Raw genomic sequence first — 19079 nt, 5'->3', positions numbered from 1 at the left:
TTTTTTTTTTTTTTTTTTTTTTTTTTTTTTTTTTTTTTTAAGCACGGGCTACTAACAGGACAGACGAGAGGGGCACATTTATTCCCCTTTCAGGGTTTTTGCCTCCGTACAGCTTTGGCTGTAGACACGGAGGGAGCCTCTCCGCATTTCAAAACAACCTCTCCTTTAATTCTGATTCACCCCCGCAGTATTTCTGCTACCATTCCTGCTCTCTTTTTTGGAATTGACACTAATTTTATCCAGATTCGTCACCGCTGGAAGCAGATTTATCTCGGAATCGCAAGAGAGCTGTGCCAAGGTATTTAACTTTAGGGCTCGGGAGAGAGGGAACTCCTTTGGATCAGCCACAGAAAGGCAGAGCCTCCCGCGGTCACGCCTGAAAGCAGGACCAGAGGATGGCTAAGGAGCTTTAGCGAGTGGAAGCCTTCTTCTCCAAATCCTCGGCTTCTCCCAGGAAAACACCGGACTTCCAAGCACTTGATGCACGCAAACGGTGAGCAGAAGCGGAGCGGGTGATGAAAAAGCAAAGACCCCAACGAATCGCCCTTTCCCCCCCCTCCCAACCTCTGTTCCCCTGCTGATGTCCCCCAGGGCATCATGCTCGGGCAGAGCAGCCGGGGCCGGGGACCCAGGGCAGGTTCAGCCCCGGGAGCCGCTCAGCTTGTCCCGGATCGCAGCGGGATGGGGCTGTGGGGCTGGGGATTTTCCCTCCGAGGCCCCCTCCCCAAACCTGGCTAGGGGAGAAGGGCGCAGTCTTGGGCAGAGCGGAGCGGAGGCTGCCTGCTGGCCAGCCCCGGGGCTGGGAGAGGCTCCCGGAGAGGACCTGGGTTTAGGAAAGTTGCAAAGCTCTCTTGCTCCGCCGCTTGCCCCCGAAAGGAGCCGTGCCCGTCCGAGCCGTGCCCGTCCAAGCACAGCCAGTCCGAGCCGCGCCGAACCGTGCCGGTCCGAGCCGTGCCCGTCCAAGCACAGCCGGTCCGAGCCGTGCCCGTCCGAGCCGTGCCCGTCCGAGCCGTGCCCGTCCGAGCCCAGCCAGTCCGAGCCGCGCCGAGCCGAGCCGGTCCGAGCCGTGGCGCTGTCCGGGCGCGCCACCCAGCGGCTGCCGACACAGGGAGGCCGGGGGTTCTCCCTGCCCCCGTCGGGAAACAAACCATTTTTGTTTCTTCTTTATTTTTTTTTTCCCTTTATTTTATTTTATTTATTTTCTTTATTTCTTTTTCTTTTTCATTTTTTTAATTTCCCTTCCTTTTTCTTTTTCATTTTTTTTTAGTGTAATTTCAGAAACCCACAAGAGTTTTCAAAAAGCCTTATAAAATTCTTTCTTCTGATGCCTACTGAAACAGCTTAAATTTTGTAAGAGCCAGGAGTTACTTTTTTTTTTTTTTTTTTTTTTTTCTCCCCATAATCCAGAGTGCAGGATGAAATCTGTGCACCAATATCCAGAGGAGTGAAGGGAGCAGTGGTGGATAGGGTTAGGGTGGTGGCTTCTTGCAGAGAGTATGAGGTTTCCAAAAACGTCCTCTCTCTTGCTTTGTCAGAGCAGAACTGTCAATTCCAACTTTCAGACCATTTAAAGAACAAGGCCAAAAGCAGTTAAGGAGCTGGGTAGTGTTTCAGCTTATCATATTATGTGCTCTGAGAACTGCATCTGAATTTATGCAAGTCTAATGTGAATCATGCTGACTTTCCTACAACCCCAGGCTGCTCTGAACAAACCAAGATAAAGCACCATGAGGCAGTAGGATAGAACTTTTCTTCTGTCTGAGCTACACTGACAAATGAATTCAGTCTGGGGTAGCCTGAAGAGAAGCATAGTCCAAGACTGCTTGTCTACAAACCTTCTCCTGAGCATTTGAGTTGCATTATTCTGGAGTTAGATGGGTCATACTGACAAGATATTTGAAAGATATCCTGAAAATGTAGGACATGGGTATGTTTTGTGTATGCAAAAAGGGTTAACGATAGAAACAGGATGTGAGAAGAGTTGAAAATGCCTTTACATGTATGCATGGCAGCTGGAATGAAGACAGAGTCCTCACAGTTATCCACTGGGCTTGGAAATCAGAGGGAAATTTTAAAATTTTTCGCTGGACCAAGACACTCTCTTTCATTTTCTGGTTTTCATCTTCTGTCTTCTCTGAAGCAATTCATTCTGTCATAAAGGCAGAGCTGACTGAAGGCTTCTAATTACTGTAAGCCAACCCAAAATTTATATGGGAAAGGAGCAAAGAAAAAGAGAGGGCAGAGCTTGGGGTTTGGAGGAAAAGCAGAGAACAGCGTGGCAGAAAGTAACTTCTCTCACCATGCAGTGGTGTCTTTGCAGCTGTCTACACAATTCCATCCTTGCTATCTGGCAAGAGAAATCCCTACATTCCCCCCTGTGCCAGCAGCCTGTCCAGGGCCATAGCAACTCTTGTCTTTTCCTGTGCTTGATGTTGTCCTTGCTTAAGCAGTAGAGTTCTGGTTAGTAAACAGACCTTAAGTGCCTGGCTGTAAATGACAGTGCTGCCTACTGGGACCACTCTGCCCTGTAATGAAAATTACCATTTTCATCAAGCTCCTTGGCTTGGACTTCTTCCAGTTCTACTGAAGCGTAGCTGTCCAGTTAGTTCATCACAAACAACAAGTGGCTCATTATAAATGATGGAAACCATGGTGTCCAAGACTGTCTTTATAAGTAGCGAGCACTTGAGTTTAGTGTTTCAAACAGGAGGCTCCGATACATCTATTCAGGGTTGTGTGTTTTGTTTTGTTTTCTTCTTTTTAAAGAGTGGCTGGAGGGAGGCACAGTACTTACCCATTTGCTTGTAGGATGTCTCTATACAAAGCAAATTTTGTTATGAATCCAGCTGGGAGGGCTTCAGCCATCTCAGTGGAATGACATCAGCCCAGGCACTTCTGAGACTTTCTATATGAACTAGCAGTTAGTGAATTAACTTCCCTTCGTGCTCACAAAATTCAGCTACAAGAACTATCAAAAACCCAGACCCTGAAGAAGAGCTGAGAACAGGAGGAGCATTTTAGGAAGAGAACCTAGAAAAGGCATTCTCAGTCTCGATGAAAGCAGCAAGTTTCTTAATACCTTGTATCTCTTCAACAGCTATATTAGGACAAAGCAAATAAAAAACAGAATTTCCACATTAATATCACATGATTTATCATCAAATCCCTCTAGCCTGTGATGGGCTCAGGGTAAAGAAAAGGAGATGCTTTCTAATGCAAGTAGTTAAGTGGTGGAACCCTTCAATGGAGAACATTGTGGATACAAAATTTTGTGGGGGTTCAAGGGAAGATGGGGTAACTTCATGGAAGAGAAATCTACCAAGGCTTACTCACACTACAGAATCTACCTCTGGCTTAAATTCCATGAGGTGCAAGTGGTCTGAAGTGAAGAGAATATGAGGGAGGAGGGACATACATGGTTGCTCTATTCAAGCGCTCTGCTGTAGGCATCTGCATTTGGACAGTATCAGAAAGGAGATTTTAGGCTAGATGGACCAATGGTCAGGCCAGGAAAGCTATTCCTATGTTCTCATCATAGTATTTCTTTATTTTGACACCTTGTTATTTATCCATAAGTATGTAAAATTATAATTAATCTTCAACTTTAATACTAATTAAGCAATAATAAAACAATACTTTGAAAGTAATGCTGTATATAAATGTTAGTGCTTAAATATGTGCATTTTTGCAATACCAGTAACCTAGACTGGTACAGCCAAGTGGTGTCTCCCTGCAAAATCTTGCTGCTGGGATGACTGCTCTGCTTTCAACATCTTCAAATATCTTTCAGTATGATTACATGCACCCCAGAGCTTAGGCCTGTGAGTCACTGTAATCTCCAGATGCCTTACAAAAGTTCACACATCTCTTCCAAAACCTGAGTTAGCTACTTTAAAGCCAGGGTAAGTATACATATATGGTATTGTAAAATGTGTTTCAAGTATATCCAAGTAAATAAACTCCAGGTTAAAGTCAGTGTTCCATGCAGGCTAAGGTGAAAAGCATCAAAAGCTATGCCAACACGAAACTGCCCTCTGAATTTGGCACTGGAATCAACAAGCTGTGTTTGAGCCATAGTGCTTAGTTAGCTAAAAAGCAATAGCTGTTGCCTCTTACTGGCAAGTACTTTGTCTACATGGTGTAGATGCCTCAGAATTATAGTTGTTGGACCATTGTTTGGCTTTTAAAGTGATGTTACCACTTCTTTTTCCATGTTACACACATGCTCCTCTTTTTTTATTATTATTATTATTTTTATTTTATTTTATTTATTTTTATTTTTTTTCATGTTATATCTTTAGCTAGCCTGTAACCAGGTTACTTCACTGTGTGGGGTTACTCATTCTAAACAAAGCTCAAGAAAACACAAGCGGTTGTCTTTGCCCTGATTTATACTGCCATCACAGTGTAAACCAGAAAGCTTAACCACATACATACCCTTGAATTGCTTGGCTTTTAAAGTTTAATCATAGGCTCTTTCTTTCTACACAGCTGAGGTTTCCATGTAATAGGAACAAAGGATATGAGAATGGAGTGCAGCTTTCCCTATGGCAGTGGTTAGTAGCTGGTTAATGCCACTATATCACTGCTGCCAAAGGAGAAAAATGGTCTTTTCAGTAATGTTTTGAGCTCAGAATCAAGAGTTATGGGTTCAGTTTCTGGCTCAGCCACAGACTTCTAACAATTTTACATTCTTTCCACACATTTCCCAGCTACAGATGAGAATAATTATTTTTTTTTTTGTCTTCCTGATTTAGTGTTAGCTTTTTGTGTGATGTGTCACCCTATCTAGGTGGGCCCTTCCACATGTGACCATAAGGCACAGACAGTAGAATTTCTGCAGCCTTTATGGGATCCTGAAGGAAAAAGGATGCCATGAGTCAGCAGACTTGTCCCTCCTACTTGGCTGGGCTTTCCTGAGTGTATATTATTGCATGATTATGCTGTTAAGATACTAAGATAGTTGTGTGTATTTCAACTCTATATTTTCAAATCTCTCTGTCTTGTTTTAGAAAAAAATAGACAAAATGGAGCACATGTTACTGCTATTCATATTTTTCTTGCCTACATTGGGTCTTGCTAATGGAACAGAAACTGAACAAGATTTTACTTGGCACTTAAAGAAGATTCCCCAAATTGTGAGCGAAAGAACTTTCTCCCTTGACAGCCCTAAATTTGAAGCAAAACCCAACTTAGAGCTGAACAGCGTATGTGGAATTGAATGTCAAAGAAATTTGCCGGTGCCCAGCTTGTCTGACTTGAAGGACCTCTTATCCTATGAGACTGTTTTTGAGAATGGCACGCGGACCCTGACTGAAGTGAATGTCCTTGGACTAACACCTGGTTCAGCTGGAAACACAACTACACAGAAGTCATTGAGGAAGAAGAGGCAGATATATGGAACAGACAGTAGGTTCAGCATCTATGACAAACGGTTTATGACCAACTTCCCCTTCAACACAGCTGTGAAGATCTCCACTGGCTGTAGTGGCATTCTCATTTCCCCCAAGCACGTGCTAACAGCTGCCCACTGTCTGCATAACGGCAAGGATTATGTTAAAGGTAGCAAAAGACTGAGGGTGGGCCTGATGAAAACAAAGTCCAGAGGCGATGGCAGGAAACGCAAAGGGGCTAGGAGAAGTAGAAGAGAAGCTTCTGAGGCCCAAGAGGATACTAAAGTTGACACAGGACTAAGGCGACGATCCAAAGGTGGTGGGAGAAAGCAGAGGAGATCTGGGAGGAAGCAGGAGACCTCAGATGGCATGCCCTCCTTCCAGTGGACCAGAGTGAAGAGTACCCACATCCCAAAAGGCTGGTTTAAGGGTGTTTCTGGGGATGTTGCCCTGGATTATGATTATGCTGTTCTTGAGCTCAAGCGTCCCCACAAAAGGAAATACATGGAGCTGGGGATCAGCCCCACCATCAAAATGATGCCCGGGAGCATGATACACTTCTCGGGTTTTGACAACGACCGATCTGGGCAGCTGGTCTACAGATTTTGTAGCATTTCTGATGAGTCCAATGATCTCTTTTATCAGTATTGTGATGCTGAGCCTGGCTCCACTGGATCTGGCATCTATCTCCGTCTTAAGGAGCCGAACAAAAAGAAGTGGAAACGCAAGATCATCGCTGTTTATTCGGGCCATCAGTGGGTGGATGTCAATGGGGAACAGCAGGATTATAATGTAGCAGTAAGAATTACTCCTCTTAAATATGCCCAGATTTGCTTCTGGGTACATGGGAATGATGAGAATTGCACACAAGGCTGAAGAGAGCTGAAGCTAACTTGCCTAGCACCCAAATTATAATAGAGTGAAAATCTTCTGCCAGCAGTTACCGAAAGAACATCATTCTACGTCAGGATGCTTTCGAACTCAAAGCTCGCAAGTAACATTACCGTGACTTGAGTAACGCTGAATGGCTGGGGGATGGGTAGAGTTGTCAAAAAATATATATTTTTAATTGTAATCAACCCTAGATCTGCACTTAAAAGCCCAAACTATATTTATATTTGCAATTGTGATAAATTCAAGTCATTCATGTCAGAAAAAAAAATGACTACACTTATTTGTCATTTTTTTTTCCCCAAGGGAAGGATTGAAGCTTCTCAACTGGTATCCAACAATATATGTTTTTTTCAATTGATTTTATTTTCTCAGGGTTCTATTCCAATTCTTCAAATGCAAGTTGTGTGTACATCACTTTACTGTCTGTGCAGAATGATCCAGAGTACTGCATGAGACCAAGAAATTATTCTGGCATTTTCTAAAGACCACTGCTCCATGTTGAAAAACAGCAATCTAGTTCATGCTTATTATTTTGGAAAGCTTCCTAATCTGGTTGCTGGAGGAACACTCCCATGGAAACCCCAGATTTTTGTAGCTGATGACTAGACCTAAAAGACAAGTTTTCACTTCATTGTTTAGTAGAAACAACAAAGAGAAATTAAAGAACATAGAAGTTTCCATGTCTGGGAGAAGAAGAAACATCAGAGCATAACTTACTGCCATTTTATACCTTATTTGAGAAGCTATACAAGTCTTAAATATATGCATTTTTTTTTTCTAATTAGTATTTGGAAAACTGTAGCTTTCACTTCTTTTCAAGTGTTTATCTTTCCCATTAGGCAAAGTCACTGACTTCAGAAGTGGCTGTATGACAATCATTTGGAGCTTCACTTCAAAGGCACAGATGAAAGTTTTGTTGGGTGCTAACCATTTTTGCAGGTTCTTAAAATTACTGTATAAGAATTCAGATGCATAGATAGGTGCAGAATAAGAATTCAGATGCATAGATGCATTAGACTGGCAGTTGGAAAGCAATATTTCTGTATGTCTTTATATGGTTTTACAAAGTTTTAATCATGCCATATTCAGACTCCACCTCAACACAAGTCACAGGGTTAAACTAAAAAATTCTCCCAACTAAATTATACCACCTCCTGAATGGTGTAAGAACTACCCTGCACAAGATAACAGCTATCTTACTAGGTAGAAGCAGTAGTTATCAAATAATTTGATTCAATGTGTTTGCTGAACCACACATGAATCTCCTTTTTAAAAAATTGGATGCTGTTGATTGCCACACAAGTCTTAATCTTGTATTTTGTATCAAGATTTTGAAGCGCACAGAATTGTTATGGTGCTATGTTAATCTAATAACACAAAGGGATACAGTGTATTTCAGATCATATCCATTGGGTTTCATTACTTTTATAATTATTCACAATCGAAATATTTCATTTTTTGATGATAGGCTTATACGGACCAAAATCAATTTTCTTCCTATGCAGAAGAAAAAAATAGAACAAGATTTAAAAATATGATTTGTTTCTGGGTATATTTTAAAAATGTTACAAGCAAATTTCAATGAAATATGATCATTTTTAGTAACCCACTTTTTTGTAGATGATTGAAAATAGAAAACCTGACACTTTAAACGTGCAGGCAACTTTCTCTGACATATAATCACCAAAGCATCAAAATTAAACAGTTGCTTCCATACCACAACTCTAGCAATATTTCATCAATTGGAATAGACCTCACTTTAAAAGAAAGTATTTCTTTCAATTTTAGCCTTTCCAGGCAACATTTAACTTTTTTTTTTTTTTAGACTTGTATGATTGTTTGCAGAAAACTAATATTTTTTAAAGTTTAGAAATTAATGTCTGAGGTTTTAAAGTTAATTATATTTGTTGTTGTTGTTGTTTTTAACATCTCTATAGAGACCTATGGCTTCACTGACTATTTTTAAATCACCTCAGTCCAATGTTTAATGCTTTTGCTCTATGCAGCAGGCCTACAATACTCCTTAGGTGGGTCTATAATGTGTGTTTCTTACGTGCCTTTTTCCATAGTTACTGTAACAAATAAGGTATTGTATTGTTAATCAATATAAGTCAGCATAGGTCCATGGATTTTGTTACAATTTTATCCTCATCATCAGTTCAGGTCCAAAACTGATCAAGATAAAGTAGCTTAGTAAATCCCTTGTTTGGGGACTCTTCTTTAGGTGTACTCAATAGGAAAAGAAATACCATTATTTCTTTACTAGTTTGGGAATCAGGGACAAGGTAAGAATGAAAAATGTTGATGTCAGCTTTCAAATGTACTTGTTCTTATCATCTGCTTTAAATACCTCCGCCACAACCTGAAATTCTCATACCAGGCTGATAAAAAATGTTTATCCTCAGAGGAAAAATGTTGCATGTCCAGTGCCTTATTTTATGGTACTAAGAGATTAAAGAGGCTGGGCAGCACAACATATGAATTAATCACAACTCTCTGTATACATATTCAAGTCCCTGTGTCTGAGTGCACATGCAGAGACACATGCAAGCACGGCCTTGGAAAGCACCCGCTGTGTTGTCTGGGCCAGCACCTTCAGGCAAGGGGAAGACATGAATGGCCAGAATGTTCATGCCTGTCATACCCTAATGCCAGACAACATTTCGATCTGCCACTTAGCCTAATAAAGAAGGAAATGCTTTGTGTAGGTGTTGTTACTGCCTACTACAGGAGCTTCTAAATAGTTCATAAATCAAGTATTTATACACTGGTGCGTGCAGCCCCAGAGGCCAGCACAGGGCTATTGGTACCAGCCACTGCAAGCGGGACAAGAACTTTTGAGCCGTCAGAATCTCAGATGGCCTTCAAGGAGCTGCAGTTGGTATCTTGTTATCTATGACAAATACAGGAGGGGGTGTTCCTAGTAAGGAGTATAGTGCACAGGCGTCAGGGCTGGGTTCCCAGTGTAGAAGGAGACACATCCCTTGCAGTGTTTCTGCAAAGGATTTTTACCTCTCTCAAGTACTGGAGTAGGCATTGTTTGTTTTCCTCAATACTAATGCTTTTCCATAAGAGTTGAGCTTTTCCTTTAACTGTTTTTTCTGGCACTAGGGGAAAAAAAAAAAAAAAAAAAAAAAAAAAGAAAGAAAAAAAAAGCTCAGACAAATCCCTTTTCTGCTAAGGAGCTACTGGCAATTTGTAAGCTTTCCCCAAGCCAAGGATATGCCTCATATACAAACCACTAACACACCCAGACCAGCTAAGACACTTGTGCATGTGTTTAGTTTTGGGCTCTGAGAAGTACAATGGAAGCCAAGGGGGATATCTGGGACGTGAAAAATTAAGTCTGTGTTATCTTACGAAAGAAAGACACAATGTTAGGTAGCAAAATTTATTTCTGTTATGTGAGGTATAGAGTACCCGGTGCTTTAAAAATTGCTTAAAGCTTCTCCTTGACTCACTTCATAAGTTACCCATACAAATTCTACAGATTTATGACTCTGCATAGAGTATGAATCAACCCAGAATATGGCCAAGTAAGAAAATAATTCATCTGAAAGTGGAGGAAAGAAGCAGCTGGGGTCTTCCTCCTACTCTGCTGATAAGGGATCAGCTTGCTGCAAGCAGCAATTACTACAGAAAGAGACAGCAAAAGAAGTCGATGTTACAGAAGACCAGGAAGAAGGAGGTGGTGTATGAGGGATAAAGAAAGTGAAAAGTAAATGGCCATGAGGTAGCAGAAGGACCTGCTGTAAGGAAGAGTTGGCAGCTGGAAAAGGCACAACAGTTTGCGTTAAGATGTAAAAATCATAAGTTGCATGAACATCTCCTTTCGCTATTAAGCATGGGGCTATTCTTCCAAGCTAAAAGCACCAAGGAAAGGGCTGTGAGAGGGAGGGTTCAGGTTCTGGCAGGGACCACTGGCAGGCAGCAGTTGTGAACCCTGACCTACAGTCCTTGCCCAAAGTCGCAGGGATTGTGCTTGTGCTCAGTATGTCAGGGTCCTTGGGAAGCAAGAGAGCCAAAAGGGTCAGTGGTGCGAACCTCCCGGCACACCGCGTCACCGAGAGGGTGGTAAGTGACGCAAATTTCTTCCACGTGAACATTTCCAAACCTGACAATTTGGTGGGATTTCTGCCAAGGCTGTTCCCTGTTGGAAAAAAAAAAAAAATAAAAAAAAAAAGGAAAAAAAAATCCCAAACTTGAAGTGTTTAAGCATTGGTTCCACATTTTGCATGTATCTACAAAGTCTAGCCAATATATATATTTTTTTTCAAATACCTTTAATATGTTTGGTAGTTTTGTAGAAATGTAGTCAACTGCTTCTAATTTTAAACAGCATATTGCAGATACTTCTGTCTACAATCTACTGGACTAAAGAATAAAATGAAATATATATATATATTCTTACATTGAAAGCTTAAAATTGCACAATAATCTCAAAGGATTTGGAAGCACATTTGAGTCCCTGGTTTTCATTTTTATTTGCACCAGCCTTTTGCTTCAAGTGTGAGATAGAATTTAGGCTAAAAACCTTAAGAGGTAGCTTTTATGATTCTTTAATGCTCTTAACTTTTTAAAGAGTGACAGCAAACTTAAAAATGTGTTTTTATAATATTTTTAACTGCACAAAACTACAGCTCATTTGTGAAAATAAATGCAAACCTTCACTATATTAAGATGTTATCCAATGCACATGCTATGTCAATAAATATTTTCTATTGTTTTTCTTTTCCTCTTTCGTGATGCAGTTTCTTAGCTATGTTGTTATTGCACAAACTCAATTCTGTAAATGCCTTTAACTGCTTGTCATTGAATCATCTGGGACATGGTCTTACAAGATGCTAATGTCTCTTTAAATTCATTATCGGGAAAATTTCCCTGTCTAGTCCTTTCTTCAAGATAGCTACTCTCTGAGCAAATTTGATCAGTAAGAAATTTGGTTCAACAAGGAAATGACTCACAGGCTGTGCCACAACTTATTAATTCTGAAATAAGTAATTAGTTCTGTTTCTGCTGCTAGCAATTGTTGTGTTTTCTGCCTTGGAGAGCTGTTGAACCAGGCCACATCAGAAATGCATAAATTATTACAGTGTTGGTTCTCAGCATTATCTTATCTCTGTTCCCTTGAAATTGGTGGCAGTTTGACCACTGGCAGTAAAGCAAGGGATTTTTGGCAAGGATGAGAGCTGCTGGAAATATTAAATGGAAAGTTTAGAAATGATTACCGCAGTGATTACCAGCGTGTCCAATACAAGCAATATTTAACAGGGGTCTGGCGAGGGCTCCCACATGAGCTCCGGTGGTCCTTGCATGGGGACCACGTGGGAATCAATAGGGCTGAGATGTTCCTCACCTGGACCAAAAGTCCTTCTGGGGCTGGGGGCAGCATCTCAGTCCTTCTGTTGCTGAGTTTGCCGATGACGAATGTCCTGGTGCCTGAGAAATATTCCTCTGCCCCTCTTCAGGGAGAGACCCAGGGCTGAAATCTGTGAGCTCTGCAGGCCACTCCCGAGCCCCTGACCGGGGTTAGTTGCTCCTATGGGAGGCACATTTCAGGATACGCTGTGGGCCACACATTTCCACCACATTTCCACCAGCCCCGTGGCAGCCTATCCAGTATCAACTCATCCCTAAAATGTTCCGGCATGGCCCACTTCCTTCTGCTGGCATTTTTCTGTCCTGCTTTCAGTGCCCAGCATCTTTAACAAATATACTCAAAAGGACTTGAGCAAATAATAGCAGCCACTGCAATCTCAAACCCACCAAATAAATTTTGTCTTGTATGGGTTATGAACAGTACTCCCGATGAGCCGCCCATCCCTCTCACTTGGCATAACACAACCTTGAGCCTTGACAATGGCTGTTGTTAAGAAAGAGGATCAGATATGCTGGAAAACCTACACATGCATTTGATAAACATCGTGCCTCTTGGCAATTATACGCTCACCATATTTATTGGGGTTGCTATGGCTCTACTTTTCCACGTGAAAGAGCTGGAAAACATTGGATTAAACCAAGTCGGGCAGTTTTTCAGACAAATTACTCAGCTGCCCTTTGGCTACAGTTGCAGCACTCTCCTGCTCCTCCCCTCCCATGTAATTTCCAGTTTTGCGGATTAAATTCTGGTTTCAGCTTTTCTTAATCGGAGATGAAAGCAGCTGGGAGGCAGCATGGCAGCAAAGGACCTTTTCTGGAAGTGTGTTGAAGCCGGACAGGCTCCAAACATAAAAGAGGACAAGAGAAGGGAAAGAGCATGATCAGCTGCAAAAACCCACAGCGTCTTGTGGACCGGAAGAAAACAGGATTTCTATTTTTCTTACAGTAAATGGAAAACCCCAGTTTTTCCATTCCTTTGCCTTCTCTTCATTGATTAACTCATCAGCTAACCAGTGCTGATGCTTGTACAGGAGAGAACAAAGCTGCTCTGGGGTGGAGGTGCAGGATGCCAGCAAGGGCTTCCCCTCCCTGACAAAGGAAAAAAAGAGAATGCAGGGTTATTCCAAAGGGAATTTCCGAGTAATATAAAGGAAAATATATATATATGAAAAGTAATCTCTAAAACAAGAACTATACTCTTATTTAGGTAAAGAATACTGTGCATAGAGAGAAGTTTGACCTGCTGCATATTATACGTACTTACATTTTATAGAGCATTACATGCTAGGCATTTATGATGTGTAAACAGGGTTAAGAGTGAAAGGAAAGCAAATACTTAAAAGGAAAAAAGTAGTTTTGTTAGTGTCCAGTTTGGATATGGTAGTTTATTGCTTGTAAATTTACCTGGTGTACCAGTGATCTGTGATCAGCCAATGTGGCTGGTATGACTGAAGGGCTTGTGTCCTCCACTTCTTGCTTATTGACTTTTTCCTTAAAGACTGGGATTAAATAAAATCTGGCCTCAGTGCATTAAGCAATTTGAGGTTAGTGCTCTGCCCACAAAATAAGTAAATAAATAAATAAAATAAATAAAAAATAAAAAGGCCACTTTAAACTCCTCATCAGGTGGAAGGAACCTCAGGGGCTGCATTAGCCCAGACCAGCTGCCATCCTGTGTCTCCATGGACCTTTGCATCCTTCACATTTAACAACCCCAGCTTTGCCCCATCCCATTCCCTACCCATTTCTCATTAGGCTAATGAAGCATCTTTTCTCTACTTGTGTACATCTGAAAAAGTAGTACATCTTACACATAGTCAACTCCTGAACTCGCCAATGTGCTTTTTCACCTTGGTCCTATGCCCTGGAATTGATTTTTGTGCCATCAACTCTTATCACCCTTAGCTATGGCAACAATTTTTATAGCCAGGCCAAGTCCAGCTCCAGCAATGTACGGCTGTGGTACTGCTGCTCTCCGGGTGGTTTGCTGTGAAACACGTGCCTCAGCCCTGCAGGTGGCAAACTCCAGCGATTCCCCATTCACCACTGGGCTCTGCTTCCCTTATTTCTCCACCAGCTTTACCCTGGGTGTGCACAGAGCTGAGGGATGTTTTGGGGAAGGCAGCCCCTGCTCTGCTGCAGAGACCCTGGGGGATGTGCAGCTGGGGCAGGCCTGGTCCCCGTCTTACCAGTGTCCCCATCACGTCTGTACGGGCTCAGATGTTTCAGTTTGTGCGGTGGGGGCACCCCGAGCTGAAGCATCTCATGAAGCAAGGCACAGGCCAGATTCTAGCAGCCATCATGGGGTTTAATCTCCTACACACATCCTCTTCCCCAGCATCCCCAGGGAAGCTTTATTTAATTTCCCTGATTTAACAGACTGCAAAAATGACGATAATTGGATGCTGTTAATCAGATTACCCTCACCGGACTGCAGACAGCTCGCATGGCCTCAGGCCGTGCACGGGGCTAACAGTGGGGCCAGGCTGATCCTGGCGGGGCGCCTGGTGCTGGTGCTGGGCTCCACATCTGGCCAGCACCCACACGTCTGCCCAGCATGCTGCCAGCCGGGCACAGACCTCTCAGGATATCCAGCATGGGCAAGGTTTCTCACAGCCTGTACGTAAGCCTGCTGCTGAAATAAAAAAGCCAGCCAGACGTGTCCCCTTGCAGCTCTGCAGCCTGCCGGGGCTAATCCAGGCACTAAACCTGGAAAGCCAGGCTGTAAATGGTGTAGATGGGCCTTATCTGCTGTGTTTCTCTAAGTATCATTTGCAAAACAGGCAATTGCAGCTCTATAGGTGGGATAAAGCCTTCCTGCTCCAGGAGTATGTACCGTGAAGATTGCCCATCTGTTTTACCCCCCTCCATACTCACACAAAGTAAATTTAAAACATTGTAAATACTGACAAGGACTTAGGAAAGCCACACAGAGTTCTCCCAGCTGATCCCAAATATTTTCCCTGGTCCTTTTTCATGCATTGCCCCTGGGTTTCCCAGCCAGTTCCTCAGCTCCACTCAGCTGCCCCCTGGCAGCAGCGCTGGATGCGGGTCGGGGCACTGAAAGCCATCCCATTTCTTATCATGCATGGTGGAAAACCAACCATCTCCTCGAACCATCCCATATTTTATTGTGCACAGTGGAGCTCGGGCTGCAAGTGCAGATCCTTTGCCAAGCCCATGTGGGCCCCGTGTGCTCGTCCCCAGACACATCAGGCAGAGCCTGGGGCACCAAAATGACATGATTTGGGGGCAGGGGGCTGCAACCAAGTACCTTCCTTTTGCAGACTGCAAATGCCAAACTTCAAGGCAAACATTTTTATATACCTATGAAGACACATTTCTAGATCTAGAATCCTGCCCCCTAATTAAAAAAAAAAAAAAAAAGTAAATTTTTAGGCTTGTCCAGCAACATCACCGTGGAACCAAGTATATCCTGATAGAAAAATGATAAAGCTACAGCTTAGAGATACCAGCCTGGTGGAGGCCAATGTGATCTCTGAAGCAGATAATTGCCAACATAATGGCACACCATACAGCCATTCTTAAAAAAAAAATGACCTGAAGTGATTTTTTTTATACAGCTTTTTAAGAGTACATGGAAAGAAAACCTTCACAGGAAGTGAGGACCTCTGGAAGAGCATGCAGAGAGTAAAAAGATTGATCAGCTCTCTAGAAATTTTGACTGACAAGGAAGTATATAAGGAAGAAAGCATAAAAGAGAAGAACGATCATGCTAACTGTCTTCAAAATATCATCTTTGCTGCTGAAAAAGAGGGAAGGCAGCATCCCCACAGGTGGAGGAAGTAACAGCGCAAAGGGCAGCAATGAAGCACCAGGTAATGCAGGAGCAGCAGCATGCTAAGGGGGCAGGCAGTGATGCCCTGTTGTGGTGTTTGGAGCGGCTGTGGCATCATGATGGATGGAGGTTCTTTACAAAATCTGCTGGAAATTATACAGTTTGGGCTTTAGGGCTTTTAGGACACCTACTAGAGTAGGTGGCCCTTTATTTTCTGAGATTTCTCTCTTATGATCCTGCCCAAGAGTCTTAAATGGAAACCTCACGTTCTCTAAATGCATCGCCTTTGCAGAAGAGCTGCATCAGATCTTGTCAGTCTTGTTTATCTGTAGCAGAGAGCCAATTTTTAAGTGAAACAGCATGCACAGTTATACAGAGTGCTTACATTTGAAATAAAATGCTTTGACCAAGGGTAAACATTATTGTATTTCATGAAATGGTCTGTTGCAGGACTGCAGAGACTGAATCAGATTAGGTCTTCAGTTTGGCCATGGAAGAATGTTTTCATTTTAGTCACATTTCTCCTCCATCTCTGACACATCTATCGAAAAACTGGGCTTATCAGCTCGTTTCCAGCCATGGCATCACAGATAGCCCAATATTTTGAGAGAGGTGGATTTCCAGCATGACTCGCCTTAGAGCCAAGAACTCTGTAAGAAGATTCTGCATGACCAGATCTTCGAGATAGCAACTTGCTATCCATCGATACCATTTTTGCAATGAGAGCACTGCATCTAGCTACAGAACAGCATTTCAGCCACACTGCTGCAAGGAGTTGCAGGAAGAAACATAAAGTGAACAGTGATGTTGGCAGCATGGAATCCAGGCAGCAAGGCCAAGTCACCAGCTGCCAGCAAATTGTATGTATATACATATATTGATATATATATTACAATGTATATTGAAAATCAGACCAGCTCAAGTGCTGTGAAGTGCAGGGCTGAGCAGGACCTGGTGTGTTTATTCATCTCTGAGCAGCAGGTTCAAAGGCAAACAGATGCTAGATATTTTAATGGTGGGGTGGAGGCAAGCTGGGAAGCAGTGAGTTTAGTACGCCCATGAAAAACTGTTCTTGCAAGCTTAGAAAGAAGGGTGTGCTCTATGTCCACAAGCCCAAAGGTGAGCCCACAGAAATAGAACAGATGCAGCTCTTAAAATTAAATTCTTCTGTAAAAAATGTAAATAGGAAAACCTCAAAGTATCTAAAGCCATGTGATATGGCTTTAGATCAAAGTATCTAAAACTGATTTGTGTCAAGGTTCAGAAGATATCAGTTGGTTCAAAGATGCTCAGATATCTGGATCAGTATTTGTTTAGTGTAACAATTTTATTTATACAGTATGGTCTCAATATTACAAATGTCTCCCCCTTTTTATTCAAGTTGTAACAGCTTTGCTTATCTATTTAACTTGGTCTTTCCACCTGTTGAAAATGATCAATTCTGCTCCTTGCTTTTCAAAATAAAGCCAAATTTCCGGGGTTTCAAACTGTTAAGTCAGCTGGAAGCAGTGTGTTCCTGTAAGGAAAAATCTCTAAAAAATCCTCTAGGACAGATTGATTGGGTACAGTTATAGATGCGCTATAGATACATGAAGAATTTATATTTTTCTGCTCTCAGATCTAAGTGGCATTTCACAAAACCTGCTTTATTTATGTACAGACATACACAGTCTGAATTACTGCTGCTTTTAAAGCCTGGTGCCTGCTTGCACCTGTGACTTGTTCTTGTGCACAAAGTGTTTGATGAGATCCAGCCCCCAGGCTGCACACCTGCAGCAGTGCTCCTTCCCCAGCTCGCCAGGCTGAGGGCAGCGAGACAGGGTCACCACGTCCCCTCACCACTCAATCACCTGCTCCCTCCCTCAGCCACAGACCTGAGAACATGCCATGAACATGGGTAAAAGTACAGGCAAGGACAATGAGGAGCAATGTGAAGTTCTCAGGAAGGCAGAGAAGGCTCCCTCCTCTGTGACAGAGAGCCTACCAGTCTCTACAAAGTTGTCACGGATAACTTACTTGCCTCCATTTAGCTCTGAAAGACTGACACAGCTTTCCATCCCATCACAGATCATGGTTCCTTGGATCTTTGCATCTAGAGAGGCAGTTTACAGTAGAGGGAGCCCTTCCTGTAGCTTCCACGCACCTGCTGTTGCTTAGTGGTATGAAATTTCTGCTTCCATCAGAGCGAGCCAGTGCTCTGGCAAGGCCTTTGAAATAGATGGCTACTTCGGGCACTTATGACACTGAGGTAAATTGACAATCTCTTACATCATACTAAACTAGGAGACAGCTGTATTTCAAAATTATGGAGCAAACTTCATTGTTCAACCATGAACACCTGGATGTACCTGCTTTACTCCACTGCAGCAGGGTAGATATTCATCATACCCTTCTTAGGGTCCCCTACACACCTTGAGAAGAAGTGTGCTCTCCTTAATCCTCGATGTGGATGTCCCCCCCTTCCCTTACACACACATTTCTTCACTTTTTTCAGTTCCTTTTTACTACCACCTTTGGTAACTCCTTACACCTATAACTGCATTAACAGATACCTTGTGCAAAAGAGCAAACACCAGGCTTTTCCTTCCCACATGGTTTGCAGAGTTTAATTAAGGGGAAGCAAAGAGGATTTGAAGGTTCAGGAGCAGCGATGTAGAACAGAAAAAATTGCAGTGCTACCTGCTTTAAAATATGTATAGCCCACCTCTCCTTCTGTAATCTCTTCTCTAAAATTCTTGTTTAGTTCTTTCATTACCACTCAGTGTCTGCCACTTCCCACATTGCTCACAGCACTGGCAATACACAACATGTAGGAAAAAGGGTTTTTCTTTTAATAAAGTTTCTGATATATTACATGTTCTGGAACAGATGGATCAGTAAATTGGTGCATCATCTTTGTGTCGCTGCCACCAGTTCTATCATAGGAAATTTCACTTGGCTTTTCTGAGCATTAAGAGTTTGTAGGTTTGCACTGCTGTTATTCTTCAGGGAAAAAAAGATCTTAACAAGTTGTCTGAGCAGGCAGGTCTCATTTTAGTGTGAAGGACTGGAAAGGAGAAGCAGGAGCAAATAGCCATACCAGAAAAAAGAACACAATGTCAGCTATGGCTAGTGGCCATTTCATGCCCTAAATGTTGTCATTCACCAGTAATACTCCATATTACCAAAGCTTTTTTTTTTTTTTTTTTTTTTTTTTTTTTTTCCTTCCAGCTACCTTTTTTATTGCTTTAGACCTTCCTGATATACCTTTTTAAGGCAAGTCTCTAACTTGCAGTTGTCTTACTAAATTTGAGGAACAGAAGTTTAGGTGGCAGCATGATTTTGTGACCAGCCTGAAATAGTAAGGTGGTCCCCAGGATCTTATAAGACAACAATTTAGTTCTCTACTTCTAGATTTTCATCTGTGGTCATGGTGGAATACTAGCTTCATTCCAGGAGAAGTCCTCAGATCAAGTTACAGTAGGTTGAAAGACACAGCTGAAAAAAAAATAATCACAAATAAAGCTAATCAAAATGAATGATGAATGGGGAAACACTATGAGACACTACTAACCCAAGCATTCAAAAAATGAGTCAGCTCTGAGGAAATACCAAGTTTTTGTGTTGTTTTTCAG

General features: G+C 42.3%; 1 protein-coding gene across 2 annotated transcripts in view; it reads left to right on the top strand.

Annotated features, from left to right (window-relative positions):
• Positions 1-11022, top strand: part of PRSS35 (serine protease 35) — an 11487-nt gene extending 465 nt beyond the window's left edge. Inside the window, exons 2-3 of one of the 2 annotated variants that reach the window (XM_035321799.1) lie at positions 244-493; positions 5013-11022. In XM_035321799.1, the coding sequence (XP_035177690.1) occupies positions 5028-6269 (1242 nt within the window). In that variant the 5' untranslated portion in view covers positions 244-493; positions 5013-5027 and the 3' untranslated portion in view covers positions 6270-11022. Of the gene's footprint in view, positions 1-21; positions 494-5012 lie in introns of those variants that run through there. The other variant, XM_035321797.1, reaches the window with a different exon arrangement.
• Positions 11023-19079: the final 8057 nt, after the last annotated feature.

Source organism: Oxyura jamaicensis, chromosome 3 (genome assembly GCF_011077185.1).
Source record: "Oxyura jamaicensis isolate SHBP4307 breed ruddy duck chromosome 3, BPBGC_Ojam_1.0, whole genome shotgun sequence".
Taxonomy (NCBI): domain Eukaryota; kingdom Metazoa; phylum Chordata; class Aves; order Anseriformes; family Anatidae; genus Oxyura; species Oxyura jamaicensis.
The sequence above is the reverse complement of the archived record's forward strand: the minus strand, read 5'-3'. Positions and strand labels throughout refer to the sequence as shown.